Source organism: Dermacentor albipictus, chromosome 3, assembly GCF_038994185.2.
Source record: "Dermacentor albipictus isolate Rhodes 1998 colony chromosome 3, USDA_Dalb.pri_finalv2, whole genome shotgun sequence".
NCBI classification, from domain to species: domain Eukaryota; kingdom Metazoa; phylum Arthropoda; class Arachnida; order Ixodida; family Ixodidae; genus Dermacentor; species Dermacentor albipictus.
Window position 1 is genome coordinate 114,624,578 of NC_091823.1, and position 19,128 is coordinate 114,643,705.

The following is a 19,128-nucleotide window of genomic DNA, read 5'->3' on the forward strand; positions in this document are numbered from 1 at the left end:
TATTCTCGAATAACAACAAAAAATCTGAATAACCAGAAGCGGCGGTTCGAATCTGTTTACCCGAGTGTCTCAGCAATGGCCATTCTGTCCATCCTCTGTCCATCCCCCCCCCCCCCCTCCTCCACTCCATTTCTTGCAAAAGAAGCGAAGCCGCGCATTGGAGCCCCTCACCATCTGGTCTCCGCACAGCGATCATCACACAAACGCGAGAAACAAAACCCGCATAACAAGTAAACCGAGACACCGGCATCGCCCGGCTCAACGCTGACTCCGAGGCAGTGCACTTCTTTGGCGACGCAACGCGCGCATCTCAAAGTCCACACAATGTGCCCGCGTCGAAAAAGGAAAAAGTGTTTACGACGGCAAACTGTCTCAGAGGTGGCCCGCGAAGCGAACAGGCCGCACCAGCACCGGTATTGTGTCCAGCAGAAAAAGAGAAAAAAAAAAGTAGTAATGATAAACTCGCGCGCTCGCCACGAACACGCGTAACAAGCGGGATCACGTATATGACACAAACCGCGTTCGCAGCTACTGCGGCCGTAACCGGAGATGGCAATACGAGGAGCACTTGAACTGCCATCTTCGTGCGTAAGCTTCGCCTTAACCGAACCGCCAGGACAGCCGCCCTCTCCCCCAAAGCAGGATGTATAGTAGTTGACGGTTCGTCTCTTCACGCGCGTTTCGCTGGCGTCAAGGCTGTGCCAGCCAATAGCGTCCGAGACTGGGAGGAAGACTGAAGAACACCGAGACGTTGCTAGAGCTGGCGAAGACGGGACTAAAATGCTGACTGCCAGCGGTAGCCGTAAACGCTTACAAGGACACAGCAACGACTATCGGCGCCAGTCGTAAAAGCTGACAAACACACGGCACTAACGCCGACTCTCACGCCGCCTCTGTGTTCTCCCGTCTTCCGTCACACGCGCGCTGGATTGTCACGCCAAGCTGCGAACCATCCAAGCGAACAAATGTCAAGTGGTCTCGAGAATCGCGACAGACCGAGCCAGCGAATCCAGCAGACCGTCGCACGGAAGGCGACCCGAAATCGGTCACGGCAGCAGCGCTATAGCCAAGCTTAAAGGGGGCCCCCCGTAAAGAACAATGATGTTGCGCCGTATTGGTAAAATACGCTTCTGTAGTAGCAAAGCGGCCGCGCTGACCGCGAGAGCAAGCTTACAGTAAGCAACAAAAAAAAACAAGAGAGAGAAAAAAAGAAAGGACGCGAACACTAAACACGGGTGGTGACGCCGCCATGAAATTCCTGCACCACTAGCTTAGCCTTCACGTCATCGAATTTTGAGAGCCGCTACTCGGGTCTAGTTAAATTGCTCACCTGTAAAGGAGGACTACATTGCAATCTAAAGAAACCAAAGACGCAGCTAAGAGCGCTTTTCCTGCGTAAAAACGGGCCGAGTAACAGCTAGCTGAAATCCGTGATGACCCGATGACGTGGAGGTGCCGACTTTCCGGCGCTTAACCTTAAATATAATAATGATAATGAGGAGGATTCAGTTCCTCTTTCCCATTCCCCACTAGTAATCCATGCTGTTTCAACGAATGAACTCACATAACAACTTTCACCTGATCCAGCGGCGGTCTTTTTGGTGTCTCAGTCGCTGAAGCCTCACCATTCCCACGCGTCACCACGAATTCGGCGACAGGGGGCCCCTTTAAGGCGGCTTTCCCGCTTGCACGCGGTGGCTTTAGCGTCGCGACGATACACACACGAGCACAGAGAGGTCGTGAATAAAAAATAACGAGTGGCGCCACCTCGCGGTACGCGTTATTACGGTTCTATACACCTTGCCCTTCTATAGAGTTATTGCTTTTAGTCATTAGGCTCGCTTTGTTTTCGGCCAATGAGGCGACTACGTGTGCTTTGTTATATTGACATGAGTGTCTGTATGTGTGTCCGTTGAGTCCGTTATGTCCTCCACTGCCGCCAACGCACAATGTATTTACATCAGTCAAACAGCTTGCTACGCACTCGAGGTGATGTATTGCTCTCTCTCCCTCTTTTTCTCCGCTTCTCTCTCTCTCTCTCTCTTCAGCTCTGCACCAGCTTTTTTTTTTCCTCCTCGTAACACCGAAACGCGTAAATAAGGAATACAATGCGAGTGTATGTACAAAACAAATTACGAAGTCACCGGTATTAGAGCAGTGCGACAGGACGCAGCTAAAACACGCTGGCTGCCATCCTGCTCATTTGATCGCAGGCGTGCACAAAAATAAAGTCAACGGTCACACTGGGACGCGCACACACGCACACACAAAAGAAACTCCCTCTCTCTCCCAGCTCCACAATCACAAACAGCCAGCAATGCAGTGACCAGCAAAAAATAAACAATGTAAAACACATCACCGGGACAGTGCATTCATCATCGTACTTCGATCACATCCTTCACGAAAAAAAAAAAAAAAAAGCGGCGAGTCCCAGCGTATGGATCAGTCGGCGGTGTTCGGAACATTCACAAAGGCCAAGAACGGACGCCAGCGCGACTTTTTTCACTTCCTAGGTACTCTACAATGCGAAACGCAATCTTAAAACGTGGGCTTTCCTGCGCTTCTGCTACGTCTGAGCCCGGTCGCAACGCCCCATTAACGGGAGTCGAACGGGCGACCATTCTGCTATTGAGCGGCGGCAAGCCACGAGCGTCTAAAAGAGGCTCGCGCTTCGCGCAGCCTTCTACGTATTAACTTCGGTGACGTCAGAAACCTCGCCCACGCAAATGAAACACTGGGACTCGCCCTGCCGTATCTAACCGTCATCTAACCCTATTCCCGAGGAACTATACGACAGGCGCTAAAATAGTAAGAACGCGCGAGAATCAAAAACGCCCATCAACATGAGAAACACGGGCACGGTATAAAGCATGCAACGCACGTACTTCTCTAACGAAAGGTGCAAGGACTACTACAGACGAAGTGTATGTACACACACGCAGTACGTTATTGCGCTTGCGGCCGTGTCAAGCGGCATAATAAGGCATTAGTCCCTTAGGTAGCACGGGCGAGCTTCGGGCCGGTAAAATGTACACGGCGGAGAGGAAGCAATGACCGAACGCCGATGACGTCACCGATATGAGAATGCACTCTGCCCTTCGTCAAAAAAAAAAAGCGATGAAGAATACAACACAACAGTGTCGTAGGACAGGAAACTCACTTTCCTATACATTGGGAGCCAATTCGAAATCGCTACGGGCGCTGTAGCAAAAAGCTTGCGGAAACGCTGTTCCGAGAAAATCGGAGTCGGTGGTTTCAATCCAGCGATTACCACACTGGCACACGCTTCGCCAAAAGTTTCTGAAGCCGCCACTACGCGACGGCACTAGCCGCCGGCAGGCCCTGTGGGTGGGGGCTGCTCATACACCAGAGTTTGTGATCGAATGGGAAGCTGCCTTTGCTGACCCCCCCCCAATTCTTATGAATTGATTAGCTTGCCCATACGTACAAATTGTGTAGGAACAAATTACGGGGCTGTTTCGTCTCACAAGATTTTATTTTTTCGTCGTAACCTAGGGACCTACCATAGTCAAGGGTTAAAAATGTAACGTAATGGGTCTAAGTGACCCTCTACAAATCCGAGTCCGAGTTTCTACTTTAGGCGTAATATTAATCGTCCGCTGATTGTCTGCAGACGATGAACGACATTTCGAGACGCGTAGTTGTGCAGAACGCTCCATAAGCGTGCCATGACGGTTCACAAGTTCACGCCCTGCTACTCGGAGCACGAACTCGGAGACCCTAACCACGGTGTCCCTCCTCCAGCTTTGGGAAGTTTGTTAAGCCCCACGTTTGCTGGTGGCAATGAAACGCTTCTGCTTTATCTACGTAGCGTGAAGGGAAACAGCTTCATGCGGACGCTAACCCAGTCGCATTCTACGATAGGTGCTTGGTCGCAAGCTGGTTACCGCATCCGAGAGGCCTGACACGTGATGGAACCAAAGCGGTGTTCACATACACTACCCAAAAAAGCTTTTAGCTTAGGGCTGACCAGCATAGTGCGTTGGCTAGTCTCTTTAACGGCCCGCGTTGCGCAAAATCCAGCGCCGACGTCCCGCGTCGGCGTCCAGCGTCGCCTCGGCAAAAATAATTCCTAATCCAAATTTCGAACCACGCATACCCAACCGCTTCTCTACCACCAAAGTTGCTCACACCTTGTCTTTCATGCTTTACAGAGTTATTCCTTGGAATTTCGAGAACGGCAGCCCATAAACAAATGTAATGGAAAAAATAAAACACCGACAGCACATGTCCTTTATGTTAGCTCTTCTCTGAGTGAAATACTAAAAGTGCGAAACAATAACGGGAGATCGACCCACGCAAGAGGCCGCGTTTCTACCAGAAAGCTCGCCTTCGTGCATAGCGTTTGCAGCCAGCGTTTTCCTGTGCACATTACGGTTACATAAGCTGCAGTTGCCGGAAAGCATGAAAAGCAGTAAGGGGTCCTTGAACGCTGGCGGGTTCCCCTCTTAAAGGCGAAGTTTAAGCGTCCTTCAAAATTTTTTTTCTCGCCTGGACCACGCGCACTTTTCTGCATATCGGGATACTTGCCACATTCAGTGTCCCCGTGCTGCGGGTTGCCGATGAATCCGGCTTCGCCCTGCGATCGGCTATAGCCTCCTGGTTATCTCAAGACGGTAGAGCGACCGCCTCGAAAAGGTGTTCGCCCCGGTTTCCGCCCCCGGGACCATTTATATGTTTATTTTATTGATTTAATCAACATTTATTCAACCGCCAAGCTTGTTCTCTGAAAAAGCCGAACGTGGTTATTTACGTGGATTCCTGCCACGCTCGGGTGGACGCCAATTTTTTTACTTTCACATGGCGGAAAGTGATAGATGTGGTTAAACTTCAGAGTCTGAGCTGTGTAGTGTGACGAAAAAAATATATATAATATATAAAACTCGAAAACAGGATCTTTGGCGCAGAGTGTGAGAACGCCCTGTTATATAGACATATGAAGATGCCTTTGTATAAGCCGCAGCTCCAAATCGGCAAACATATTAGGTGAAAGAAAACTGCAAAGGATTTTGCTAAACAATCTTGAAAGGGCGGAGATATGGGGAATTCGTTTACATATCCCTGCTTTTACTTGCACTACATGCACATTTTGCTACCTATACATATGTGAGCAAGCAGCTATCTATGACAGTAACAAGCGAGCTCGTTCAACATTCTGTAGAATATACGCGCCGCAGCTAAAATTAAAAAAAAAAAAACGAGGCGATACAGTGAATTCCAAGCACAACTTCTCATATCGGTGACGCTGCCTAAATCAAGCCTTTGGTATCGCGATCGATAATCGAAAAAGAAGCGACCGATTTGTGCGCGGAAGTCGAAGGACTTCAGCAAGCGCGAAAACTGCTCTTTCCGTCGTAAATATCGTCCCGGAAAGGCAGCGCACGTGTATATTGCCGACTTCCGAATGAACCCACAACGCCAGTTGAAAGACGCTGCAACATGGATAACACAAACCGAACGCCAAGAAACTGAAGACACGGTTAGACAAGTTAATGAGTACTCGGAAAGCCTACGAAAACAGTCGCCTGAGCGGACATAAAGGGGAACAGAACTCGCAACAGGCAAGCGGATTCCGAACCTGTCACACCAACAAATACGCACACATCAATAGTGTAGAACGAGAGTATAAGCAAACGAACGTTTGGCCAGGGCGACCTGAGGAAGAAGAACCCGCTGGCATGAAGTACTACAGACATAAAGACTCGGAGACCACGGGCACAGGAAAGGATTGGCACCACCAGGTGCCACCAGCTTAGCCCACTGAAGAACAGAGGCTTCTTCCAGGAATCACCAACGCACACTATAGTGTTCGAACCCTACTGCGCATGTGTATTGCCATTTACGGGATACAGGAGCCGCAGGCGAGAGCAGCAGCAGGTGGCGGTGACGATGCGTTGAACCCGAGTGCCCAAAACTATTATCGCAATAAAGGGTTATGCGCTACACAGCATCTTCCGTAGAAGCGTCAGCAGCCGCATAGTAGGGAATGTAAAGTTTCGTTTTGTTTCCTTCGACGAGAACGGCGTGGAAAAATGAAACAAAGAACGTTTCTGGCACACTTTGGTTCAACGAACTGCCGCAAGATGACGCCACCAGCGCAACTGCTTGCGCCCAGGTCTCCATTGTTTCGGTACACCGTAAACTGCAATACTATGTGTAGGGACAGGTAAAAAAAACTCGCAAGTGACACAGACTACCACAGAAGAGAGATCCCAAACCAATGAACAGAAGGAACCTGTAGCCTTGTGATATTCAGGGTGCATGGAGTGCTGAACATGGAAATCAATACAGATGGGGAAACTGATAAAGAAAACAGTCATACATGCAGATGCTCAATCGGGGATAAGTAAAGCTCTTGAAACAAGTAGATTTACGAGGAACACAAGAAGGCCAGTGATTGGTTAGTCGTAGCTCTGTGAGCAGGGACACCTCACGATTTCCACGGACAACATTTATGGAAGAAAACAAATGAAATCTATGCCCACAAATAAAATTTTGAAAGTGAGGATAAAAAAATTAAGGCTGCAATGAGTGTTGCTTCTGTATTGCACACCCCTAGAAGGAACTAGCCATGCTCTGAAAAATCGAACAGGGGGCATCTCTTTGCAGAAGAAGAGGCGGTCCACAACGAACTATGTTGTCCATTTCTTTCTCCCTCTCTCAAACGTAAACCCACATAAAATCTAGTTGGCCATGCTCAAGGTGCAACATGCTTAAACTACTTCCTTGCCTGTGAACTATGCGGCCCATAACAAACACTAGGCAGCCACATCTTCAAACTAGGACCTGAACTAAAAGTTACATGACAGACTAATATGGACACAAGAAGTCCTTTCGGCTCCTAATGCTCGCTACAAAATGAAGGTTAGAAGATGGCCTCATAACACAAATCCTGATACAGAAGACACTATTCTTTGCTCTCCTGCTTCCATGAAATGATGTGGTGGTAGTGTGAGCAGAAGCCGGCAACACTGAAAGCTACAATAACACACACCAACTCACCAAATTGCAAAACACAACTCTAACACAAAAGTGGGACAAGTTTGAGCCTTAAAACCGTCATGTCATAAAAGGGGAGCATGACACCTCAACAGAGGCTGCTGCAACTGCCGAATACAAGTAACAGCAGCTTGTAGGCCTGTAACAGGGTTACTGTTTCTTTCTATGGGCATTTTTAATTATTGCAAAATGTCAATATGTTTCCTCTGACCCTTCGTCAAGTTGCATAGACTGCACCACAGAGTTCCCATCAACGGAGAACTGAGTGGACAAACACTGCAGAAATTCACAGAGGAGGAAAGGCTTATTGCTGTTACAGTGAAATACGACGCTGATGGAAAAACGCCTAACAAATGAAAGTAAGATAGCTTTTGATTGTATAGTGCCGCGGCTGTTACATTAATGCAACTTACGCAATATCCAAGTGCATCATTTAAGCATTACTGGGCAAAGTGAGAGCGTCATGACATAGTTGTTAAAGCTAGAACATGCAGTCACAAAACTGGCAGCAGAACATTACAAAGTAATGCGAAATGACATAATCAAACTTGTTTTTTAAGGGTAAAATTAAAAGCACCCCTAAAAACTTATGATTACAGTTATTTGCAACAATATCCTCTTAAAATAGGAGCTTTGTACGCATATTACACATTACACAGGAAGCAAAGCAGCAATATCCATTAAGTTGAAAATACTACCTTAGGGTCCTCTGAGCCAGTATCGGTTAAAGGAAACCAAACTGTCAGTGCGCTAATCTTGGCACTTGGTAGCTGACTGCCACTATTTGCAAACAATATACGAGCCATGTAAAATTGGCATCGATGTTGGTGACATTCAGAAGGCAAATATGATAGATGCATGCAATGTTAATATTACTAAAATGCCGAAATTAAAAATTTAAGGCTCCCCTCTACCTCACCCCTCGATTTTAGTGCCAAAAAAGGCAAGTAAGAAATTAGCTATATATGTTACAACAAATGAAAGCTTTAACTGCTAAATAGGTTTCAGTTGGCTTCAGCCCCCTCTTTCATTCTTTCCACACTTGCCACTTCAAAGAGCTGAGGAAGGCAAAAAATCAATAATAAAGGAGAAACGCACAATTTCACCATTAAATAATGAATCCAAGCTGCAGGCAAAAGACTTGCTGTGAGGGCAATCGGTCACACTTAGATGACCAGCCTGTGTGTACACTACAACGATTATACACAGAATGTAAATAAAAACTAATACAAGGTAACAAGGAAACAATAAGGGTGCATTCACAGCTGAGGTGTGGAAGCATAGCAAAGGCATGTCGGTATCAATAGCTTCTGGGAGTCTAAATCACTCTCCATGATTCAAGGAAGTCTGTGAAATGAGCAAACATTAAAGGCTAGCAAAGCTAGAACAAGTGGATTGTGTGGCCCTGCCAATCTCAGAAGGCTCCACCGGAGAACACTTGTTGCCATTACGACAGGGCAAGCCGAAATCATTGCAACAAGCTACGAAGTATAGAAAAGAGAAGCGACAGAGTGCATGGCAAGTGCTAAAACTGCTATTCCCTAAGGAAAATCTAATTTAATCTGAAGGAAATGCTTCTTGCTTTAGCCGCCTTCAGCTACCAAACTTGCCATCATGGAGTAAACTGATTCATAAAGTTCGATGCCCAAGTTCACGGCGACCGACGACTCCAGTGTGAACACACCCTTGCAGCGGCGATACCAGACGGTGGACCGTAAGGCCAACGGGACCTTCCCGCGCGACTTTTCTCACATTCGGTACAGGCTTGATTGCATGTGGCCCTAAGCACCACCCCATAACTACCTCGGGTAGTCGCTGGTTCTAACGATCGAGCGTGAGAGAGAGGGGGAGACAGAGCGTGTGTGAGAGAGAGAGAGCGAGCAAGCAGGTGAGCGTTACTGCGCGCGCGGCGTAGAGGGGGCGGGGCCAGCCGCAGTCTGACTAGGAGTCCTCCCGCACGACGGCGAGCACGCCCGGCGACCTGCGGCGTCACTGGCCGCTCGCCTGCTGGGGCAGCGGCGACCGGACGCCCGCGTCCCGGGGCGAGCTCGCCGCGCTCGCCGAAGAAGCAGCGGTCTCGCCACCACCGATGCCGCCGCCGGAGCCCCCCGTCGCCGCGGACTTTGGGTTGGGCGACGCGGAGGAAGGCCGCTGTGGCTGTGCGGTGGCGAGCCGCTTGCACTTGGCCCGGCGGTTCTTGAACCAGAACTGCACGTTGCGGGGCTCGAGCCGCGGGAACCGCTTCCTGTACGGCGCACTGTTCAGCTCGTCCGTGTGGCGCACGATTTGCGCGTGCGAAGGGTGCGTGTTGAGCGCGAACCAGCGCTCGAGGCGCGGCACTTCGGTCACCGGGTCGATGAAGGTCCGGTTCCGCTTGCGGCGCTCGTCGCGGAGCCCGCCCGGGGAATCGACGCGCGCCGCCGCACACCCCGACGTCGCCCCCGAGGACGCCGTCGTCGCGCCGCTCTGGCACCGCGATTCGTCGTCGTCGCTGTCCTGGGGAGTATCGTCGCCGCCGCCGCCCGCCACTCCGCCGCCCCCGCCGCCTTCGTCCTCTTCCATGTCGCTGCTCCCTTGCGAGTCCCGGGGCTCCTCCTTGACCAGGACACCGTTGCGGCCGCGCACCGACAAGTCTAGCGTCGCCTCGGGGCTTGGCGGCGGCGAATCGTCGTCGTCTTCGAACGAGTCCTCGTGCATCATCATGGTCGCCGCTTCGCCGGCGCCGCCGAGCGCCGAGGCGGACGAAGAGAAGCCGTTGCTGTTCCTGTGCTGGCGAAACCCGTCATCCGAGTCCTGCGTAGAGTACATACCGCAGTCCCAGGCGGGGCTCCACAGCGGAGGCAGGAAGCCGTTGCTCAGCGTCGAAGACGCCGGGCCGCCGTCGCCCACAGCACCCAATGAGGTTGCGCCGGTGGAGACGCCGGATGAGAGCTTGAGCTCGGCCCGCTTGTGCGCCGCCCGCGCGTTCTTGAACCAGTACACAACGTTGTTCACGTCGAGGGGCTTGCGTCCGCGACGCGAGTCCAGCGAATTCAGCTCGCGCACGTACTGCTGGATGGTGAGCCTCGACGGGTGCTGGTTCTCCGCGAACCAACGGTGCAGCTTGGGCAACTCGAGCTCCGGGTCGAACGAGGTGCGGATGCGCGTCCGCGACGCGGAACAGCCGCCGCCGCTCAGGGACTGTTGAAGACACACCGGGTGCTGGGTCTGCTGCTGCTGTTGCTGCGACTGTTGGGTCCCCTGAGGTGCTCCGGCTGGTGGCGGCGTGGTGATTAAGCTAACGGGTTGCGCAGCGTTCGAGACGGAAGAAGAGGAAGAAGGCGGCGGGGGCTGCGCCTGGAGAGGCGGTTGGGACAGGCTCAGCTGCAGAAGCCGGGGAGGCGGCGGCACCACCGGAGAGGCGTGCTTCTGCTGTTGCTGAAGGTGCTGCTGCTGGAGTTGGTGCTGCAGAAGCGCCACCTGGCGACAGTGCTGGAACACCTGGTGCAGGTACCACTGGTCGAACTTCTTGCGTGTGTCCTCGGAGATTTCCCACTCGGCCTTGCCCTTGCTGAGAGCCGCTAGCGTCGTCTGTGCCGAGGAAGGGAAGTAAGGGAGGGGAGGGGGGGGGTCGTATGCCGTGGCGAGACGACAGGGAGAGGAGGAGAACAAAAGAAAATGTAATTCAAAACAAGCGCGCGCGCAACGCATGAGCGTGTACGCGCAGTTTTTGGCGGACGGCACAAAGCAAGCGCACGTCGACGTCGGCTTCTGCGGCTCAACAGCCTCTTAGGCCTTAGATGATCAACGGCAACCGCGCAATTCTACGGCAAGTGACTGAAGAGTGACTAGGCACAAAGAAACGATCATCATCAGGCATTCTGCATATAATGCGGGGCAGGTTAGCGCGATTCTCCTCCTACTCCGGCCGTGGCTGCGCATGGCGCGGCGGCGTTCGCCCTACCTTGGAGGTGGCCTTCGGTGGGTGCAATGTTTAGGCGACCCAACATGGCTGATGGCTTCGTGTGCGCCATTTACCCGCGCTCCTGGTTCCCGCTAAAGCGAGAGGCAGCGCGAAGGGGAACTCGCTCGCCGCCGCCGCTGCCGCTCTTCATCATGTCAGCGTCTTGACAGCGAGTGTCCGCATTCGTTAAGATGCGTTCACGTTTAGCGGTTGCCCGCGCGACTCCACGCTTGTAATTTTAGTTAGTGAGTGAATATTTACAGCAGTTCATACGGCCGATAGAACCACTAACCTTGCTCGCAATCAATGCTTCACCTTTCGGGCGAAATTGCGGCTTTTTTTTTTCTTTTCGCAAAAGCAAAATGAGCTCAGCGCGCCTTCCCGACAATCCACGTATAGTCCGTCGACCAGTTCAGTTGGACATGCGCCGTTACCGCTAAGGATACACTCGGGAAGGTTCGTGCAAGCAGGACTTCCAAGCTAAGCAAGGTGCAGGCGTATGTAAGAAGCACGCAGTACAGAAGGTGTGCCTGTGCGTACGTACCTGGTCGATGGGGCAGCCAGAACTCAGCAGCAGCGAATGCGACTGAGCCAGCAGCACCTGAAGGAGCTTCTCCTTCACGTCGTTCACCACGTTGGGCTTGGGCCGGCTGCAACGACCAACACAACACCGCACTGGGTGGTCGCCGGGCGGGGGGTCGAACCCCCGAGAGTGTTGCGCGTGTCTGCGCGCGCGCTCTCTCTTTCACTCGCTCGCTCTCTCTCTCTCTCATGCTCCCCGCTCGTTTTCACGACAGATCGCGCTGGTAGATAAGCGAACACACGAAACTGAAAAAGACTACTCGAGCCTTCGTCTATCGAGGATGCAAAGAAATAAACGGACTCTTGAGTGAGACACTGCAACAAAGAAAGCGTTCATTCATACGCCGGGACAAACGATAGCTACTAAGACCCTGCGAGGCAAGCATCAGCAGTGATCGGGCACGGCAAGGTGAGGGGGGGGGGGGGGATTCCCGAAGTCACTTCACGCGGGAGTATAGCGCGGGCGGTTTGCTCGCAAAAAAAAAAAAGAGGTCGGATTTCAACCGAGAGCAAAACAAAGCAACCAGATGCCAATTGCAATACAGCCACGACCTTTCGGCTCCCCGATTGGCAGAGCAGGTTCCTCCGGGCCCTGGAGGAGCTTGCCACCAGCGCCAGGGCGTCGAAAAGAGCATGACCAGTGAGACAGAATGAAATAATAAAAAAAAAGCTTCGTGTTCGCTATATTTTCATCCATTGTTCCGTGCGTCGGTCAGCGCCACGCAAAGGCGTAAAGCTTATCTACGACAGACACAGAGAGAATATGTTTTTTTACTACATCCCATAGCACGTGAGCGGCAGCTGCATCTCCGGCCGTGCAACCGCGGTACAAAGCCCCGCTGTCGCATGCACTAAGGCTTAAGAACGCGAACGTCTTCTGTACTTAACGGTGCGGACGGTAGGCAGGGCACTGCGGACGTTGCACTCTAAAAACAAAGCAGCATGCCTCTGACCACAGTTACGTACAGATACACATACTTGCGCCGTAAGGTGTGGTAGATGCTTGATCATCAACATAAGCCTAGTGGCTACGTGCCAAGCTCGCATCCGGAGAACAGGTTCACAACTACGTCGCTTTCCGTCGCGGGACGTACCAGCGAATACCTCCTGACCGTGAAATTGTTCACGCACGGGTCCTTGCAAAGTCTTCGGGAATTAGCGAAGCGTGTAAGCGTCCAGTAACTGCCACAGTTCTTAAGAGGCATGCACTGAAACGCGCCACCGGTGCGCGGGTATACACTGGAAAATGTTGAGCTCCGTAAAACCGGACAACTAAAGACAGCGTCAATTTCATAATCGCGGCGCGCCCACAACTACCAGCCGAATCAATGGCTACACTACCTGCCACAGGTGCAGCGAACGTCTAAGTACACACGCTCCCCGCGCACGCGCCGAAGCTCGCCACGTGGTGTACACACGCATACACGACACGGCGCGTGCCGCCGCGCAAGACGCACCTGTACAGGCGTATCCTGAGAGTGGCCACCTGCACCAGGTCGCTGAGCATGTCTCCCACGGTGGCCTCCGGCAGCTCGGTGATCTGGTCGAAGGACAGGGGCTTCCAGTTCTTGATCTGCACCACGCCTGCGGGCGCCACAATCACACGCGTTGGTCATCGAGCCGCTTTCTTCAAGCACGTGCAAGAGGTGCGGGTGGGGAGTCGGGGGGGGGGGCGCAGTTTCTGATGGGGCCTGCACGGTCTTTCACACTCTGAGCACGAACCTAAAGAAGGGCACCATCATTTATGTAGTGAAGTGATGTTCCCTTTGCCTACTTCCCCGGGTTTGTTTCTTTGTTTCAATCAACCAATCAATCAATCAATCAATCAATCAATCAATCAATCAATCAATCAATCAATCAATCACATAGTGCAGACCTTTGGGTCCAAGCAGGTAGGAGGCAAATCAACATGAAACACAATGCGAAAGACATGTCAAACAAATGTTTTGTTTCAAAACAAGAAATATGAAGGAGCACTGCCTAATACCGCATATTGCTTTACTTTGCTTGTTGCAATGCGCAACAGTCATGACTACTATGAATGCTTTAGCTGAATGCTTTGAGCTAAATGCTGTAAGCTGAATGCATTGGGCTGGATGCTTTGGGCTGAATGCTTTTCTCGTCGGCCATACTAATGCTGTGTAAAAGGCAAAGCAAAGCGATGTTGAATTGATGCCGGCCATCTATAGCTTGGACATGTCCTGGCGTCAAAGACTGGCCCCGAAAATGCACTTATAAGATGTGAAGTTACGAATGCACAAACTGAGGACTGTGAGCCACGGCTTATATGGACGATGTATATTTCACAAGTCAGTGCTGCAGTATTGGCGGCGAGGAGTTACGGAGTCGCCCTCTATCGGAAGCGCCTCGCTGGCGTAGTATGAGGGATCACGTGGCGCGCTCCTCATAGGTTTTGCTGTCAGCGCTCACTGAAAACACCGCGCGCGAGCTCTCCCGGACATTTCTGTAAGTACTTTCGAAACGAGAGAAGTTTCTTACTGTCTAAATAATAATGTTGGGCAAACTGAAAGCACACAATCGTTTACAGCCGCTATCTCTTTACCGAATACGTACAGTAAACGCCACTGCGCGCGGTCGCCGCGATGGAGTCTCCCGAACCGGCTTGTTGCGTGAAAGGTAGGTAAACGCTGAGAGCAAACTATGTGAAATATGTTCTTATAGTGTTTGTATAACTAAATGGAGCGTAATAGAATGAAGCCTCAATGCAGCGATCGCGCAGATTCATAGCGACCGACTGCGCGTCTGCATGCTTGTCCGCGCACTGTTTCGCTTACTCCACGCGCGCATTTTCGCACCGTGCCATGAGCTTAAGGCCGCAGAATATGAGCATTTGACAGTATACAAGCAACCATTGTTGCGTGGGCGCTATCAGAGCTGTTCAAAAATAATTTCATTGTACAGACTTCGACGCCTACGGGACTGTGATGTGCCGTCGCGACGATTCAATCTTTTTTTTTTTCTAAATTCCTTGACCTTTCAATACTATTTCTCGAGTTGCGTCGCACTGTATGTTTATCGGCGTTCTCAGCGTGCAATTTCCCGCTGCTCCTTTTTTGTAATCCAGTGCATTAATTAATAACACAAACATGACCATATGCCATGCTTTCTTTAAATGTGCTTCTTACCGCTGCCTTTCCACTCCACTGAACTTGCCAGTATCTATAGTATCGACAAGTTCATAGGCTAAACCGTCATGACATTAGTCGGGCAGCGGACTCGGGCGAGCGTCTCAGTGCGCGTTTTCAGAACATCGCAGACCGGGCGCCGTAGCAGAAATCTTCCTCGCGTCTTTGCTTGCTGCATACCCGAGTTGTAGCCGATGACTGTTTGCCGGTTTTATGTTTTGCGAGCCAAGCTTCACACAGCTTCGCGTCCTGCGGCTACGTGCGAATAAGGCTGACACCGGCCTCCGTTACGTGCGTCCGGCCCTGCGACACTGAGCAGTAGCCTACCATGTCGCGCGCCTTCAAAGGCAGCCATTACCTATTGTAGTGCTTTCAAGCGTTGTAAAGGAGACACTCGAAGCGGGAAAATTTCGCCTCTAAATGAAAACCGCAGCGTACGAGGGAATTTAAGCTCGTTTTCAGCTCGCTTCGGCGCGCCCGAAGCAGCCGACGCGGCCGCTATGTCCACGTGATCCCTCCTAGCACGTCACGCCGACGGTGGCGCCAGCTTTTCCAGTGGTGGAGCTCGAGGCCAATATGCATGAATATAGGGCCTCCTAACTTGCATATAATTTAATTCCCACAGGATGCAAGGTGGCAAGCCTGGCTAATAAATATTTTAAAACAGTAGAACCAACGTGTCGATATCTATGTGACAGCTGTGCAAGCGTCCTTCAGCAAATATAATGATGTAGTAACACACATACACGTCCGCACACGCGCGCACACACACACACACACGCACACGCACACACACACACACACATACACACACACACACACTACTGCATCTACATATGTACATGTTTATTGCATTTTCACAATAGCTTCATTGGATCTCCATGCCTTCTTATCTTTCTTGTCTGATTTTCTTCTCTTAACTTTTCAATCCAGCCTTGTTGATATTGCATGTACATCCAATGCACACGTTGGAATCAATCTGAAGCTCAGTTTAGTTTGCTGGTGATGCCTTATGCGATGCTATATAAAGACTGGATAGGTTTGATTTGGTTTGACAAGTTTTACGCAGGAATCGTAAACGGACATGCCTATTCTGGCGGATTGGTAAAGAAAGAGTTAACACTCAGTGGCACACCATGAGTGGCTAAATCAAAGGACATAAAGAAAGTAAAAGAGTCCGTTAAATATTGTTGCAGGAAGAAAGCATGCCCACGAGTGTAAAAGACTCCCTATTTCATTAACAGATCTGTGACCTTCAGAGATGCCTGTGGGCCGACGTTACATGTTGAGCTTTTACATAGGAAGTTAATGTTTTGTTACGCCGAACTAAGGTGGGCAAACTCTGTCACCATACAAGGGTTATTTATACAGGCCCGTTCGCGGTTACTTTCATTCAGCGCCCAGTAGCAGCTAGCGACATCCGGAGTCCCAAGTCGGCAGTTAACGGCCAGAAACTGACAAAGACAAACCGCAAAGTTGGGGGCAAAGAAAGCTGTCACTTTAGTATCTGAGGGATGGATTTTGAACCAAACTAAGGCCCGAATTCTTAAACATTCCTTCCCTTAGTAAGGAATGCGGTCATTGCGGTCAGGCCGCCTTAAGTCAATTCTGAAAGCTTCCTTTCTGAGGCGTCTTTAGTAGAGGCTTCCTTGGCGCTCCCTTGCCGTAAGGCAGTCCCGAAACTACATTGATGCTCCCGTTACATTTTTTTTTTTCACTAAGTGGGCTTCTTCACAATGCTTGCTCACCTGATGCTCGTCTGCGCACGCGCAATAATTCGTTCCAATGGCCGGCTGGCCAGGGAGACGAAAATGGCGGCTGCGAGCTTAAGCAGACGGTATAGCGCGCTCTATACGAAGTGCAAAGTACAAGCAAACTTTATGTCCGTGGCCTCCCAGATAGCGGAGTGCACTCGTTGCTTGCCGCATGCGCCGCCAAATCTCGAGGCCATGTTGAGCTAGCACAGCCTCTTTTGTTAAGCCTACAGCAACGAAAAATTGAGAGCCCATCTGAGGAACGGCGCCTAACTTGCTTTCGAAGCACCACGACAGAAATATAAAGCAAATGCAACTATCAGTTGAGAACAAATAGCGAAACATTAGCACAAAACAACATAGTAAATCCGAAGCGGTCGGCACCCCTCCCGCAAGGTGTCCTCACGTGCGTTAGCGTTGAACGTAAATCAGGAGAAAAACGTACGCGTTTATATATTAGAGACGTTTAGCTTGTACGCTATTCCGGTAAACGGGAGCGGTTTGGGCGGATTACCGGATGGTCGGGGCGTAAACGTGAGCGGTGAAGGCGCCTGGTGTTGTAGAGCTCTACCAGACAAACGCAGAGCTAAAACTGCAGTAACTAACCATATCCTGCTTCGCCACCCGTGCAATTTTTTGGCAGTGGCGTAATTGTGAACACGATTACGCCACTATCGAAAATTTACGCCAGCAGCTAAGCAGAATATAGTAATTAGCTCTGTGCTTGTGTGGTTAAGCTTTGCGCCACCAGCTGGCGCCACCTATCTGGCCGCTCAGGTTGGCACCCCCGCTAAACCGGAAAACCGCCCGCGCTTTCCCGAATACCGGACGCGCTAAACGTCTCTATTAAAGCTATAACGTTAAAAAATATGCATTTGATGAAATAACTTGGTTGGCTGACTAAATACGTTTGGCGACACTTATGACGAATACCCTCCAACACTGACATGTGGAATTCGTTCATTACGTAACCAAAGGGCTCCCCCTCTCGTTAGGGCAGGTGAAGGGAGCTTTCAGAATACATTTGCTTCCTCCATGCATGTTTCGCGATGAGGAAGCACGAAAGGCTCCTCAAATAAGGTTAGGAAGTGGCCCGAGGAAAGGAAGGTTTCAGAATTTGTCTCTAAGGGTGTTAAGGCTAGACACTGTCAAATTCTGCTCTACTGCACAATTCTGCATTGGCGGCCAATCAGAGATGACAAGATATCAAGTTAGACAATGTGGCAAAATTTTTACACCGTTTACAACACCAGCCTAGGTGTCTGCAGAAGCCGAGGTTGATGAGCAGCGCAGAAACAATGAAAGTACTAACAAAGAGTTTTAGTAGCAAAATCCCTGCGCTAGGGCCCTCACCAGGTCCCATAGCAAATTTTGGTTATATGCTGCAAGCTGTTACATGTCCTCTAGGAAGCGTTTTGCCGCAAAAAATTTTTTTTTTCATATCGGCTCATTAATAGCCGAGATAGAAATATTTCAATGCCGCGAACCCACGAGTTCAGCAGGCGGGCTCCACTGCCAAGCTAGACGCTCTCTCCACTCGCCCCGTCTAGCCTCTGCAAGCGGAATTCCTTCCCAGGATCGCGTGACGCATACGTCACAGGCCCCGCCTTCATTTTTTTCTGCTCGTTTTCTTTTTTTTTTCGGCGCTACGCACTTCCGCTGACAGCGTCGCGCGCGAGCTGTTGTCTTGTTCGCGCAGCGCACGATTTCGCGCGCTGTGCACAAGGACAGAAGACTAGCGGTATAATTCAGTGCTACACGAATATTGAGGCTGAACAAGCGGATCGCAGAGCATGATCACGCGCTGCAACACGGTAGAAAATGGCATAGTTTCGGTACTTGCGCACGTGACTGCACGGCCGTGGGAACAAGCAGACGAAGCTGAAGTACATCTCCCTTGCTTCGGTGCGAAGTAAAACAAAATACACGCATACATTCCGTCTGTGTGTTTTATTATTTCTCTAATCTTCAATTCGTCAATTCAAGCAACAGATCGCACAAATAACAGATGTCGCCTTGAAAAATTATCGCAGTCACGTGTCCCTACGAGCGACGTCACACTGCGGACACGATTACGTAGGTGCAGGGCCACAAGAACGTCACCGCCGGGCTTGGAGTGTGGCGACCGCGAGGAGAAGGAAAAACGGCGTTCGGTTTGAAATTTCAGGTCTTTCCGCAGCGCGCAGCGATGTAATACTTTGCAGACACGATCGTTATCGCGCAATGTATGCTCTGCGCTTGTTAGCCCAAAATGGCCGCACCTGGTGAGGGGACCTTTAACGTTAGCGAGCGACGCAATGCTGGTGCTAGCGTACGTTTCAGAGCATTACGCGAACTACTCTTTTAGTAACCGAACGGAACGCAAACAACTACGACGCCAGCTGGAGGTAAAAAAATTCACCAAGTACAAATAAACCTCAGGGGCACAAAACGCCAATTTAGTACAATTCAGAAATGGCTACCCGCTTGACCCGAAGCGCGCAGGCGGGAACGCCGCCACGTCAGGCGATGACGTAGCTCCCGTGGAACGGAGGTCTGTCTGCATGCGGGAGACAGGGGGCAAAAACCGCTTTTACGGAAAAAGATAGATCCAACTGGTCCGGACTGCTTGGCGTTTCGATGCTGCTTAGAACATAGGCTCCGCCCCCGTAGGTATTATGCCAGCGTATAGCCTCAGAAAGTT

General features: G+C 50.8%; 1 protein-coding gene across 2 annotated transcripts in view; it reads right to left on the reverse strand.

Moving 5' to 3' along the window:
• Nucleotides 1-269: 269 nt before the first annotated feature.
• dve (SATB1_N and homeodomain domain-containing protein dve) overlaps nucleotides 270-19,128 on the reverse strand; it is an 84,460-nt gene continuing 65,601 nt past the window's right edge. For both annotated transcript variants that reach the window (XM_065450290.1, XM_065450291.1), the window contains 3 exons: nucleotides 13,003-13,129; nucleotides 11,508-11,613; nucleotides 270-10,590 (listed from right to left, as the gene is read on the reverse strand). In XM_065450290.1, coding sequence (XP_065306362.1) covers nucleotides 9,010-10,590; nucleotides 11,508-11,613; nucleotides 13,003-13,129 — 1,814 coding nt within the window. In that variant the 3' untranslated portion in view covers nucleotides 270-9,009. The remainder of the gene's footprint in view (nucleotides 10,591-11,507; nucleotides 11,614-13,002; nucleotides 13,130-19,128) is intronic.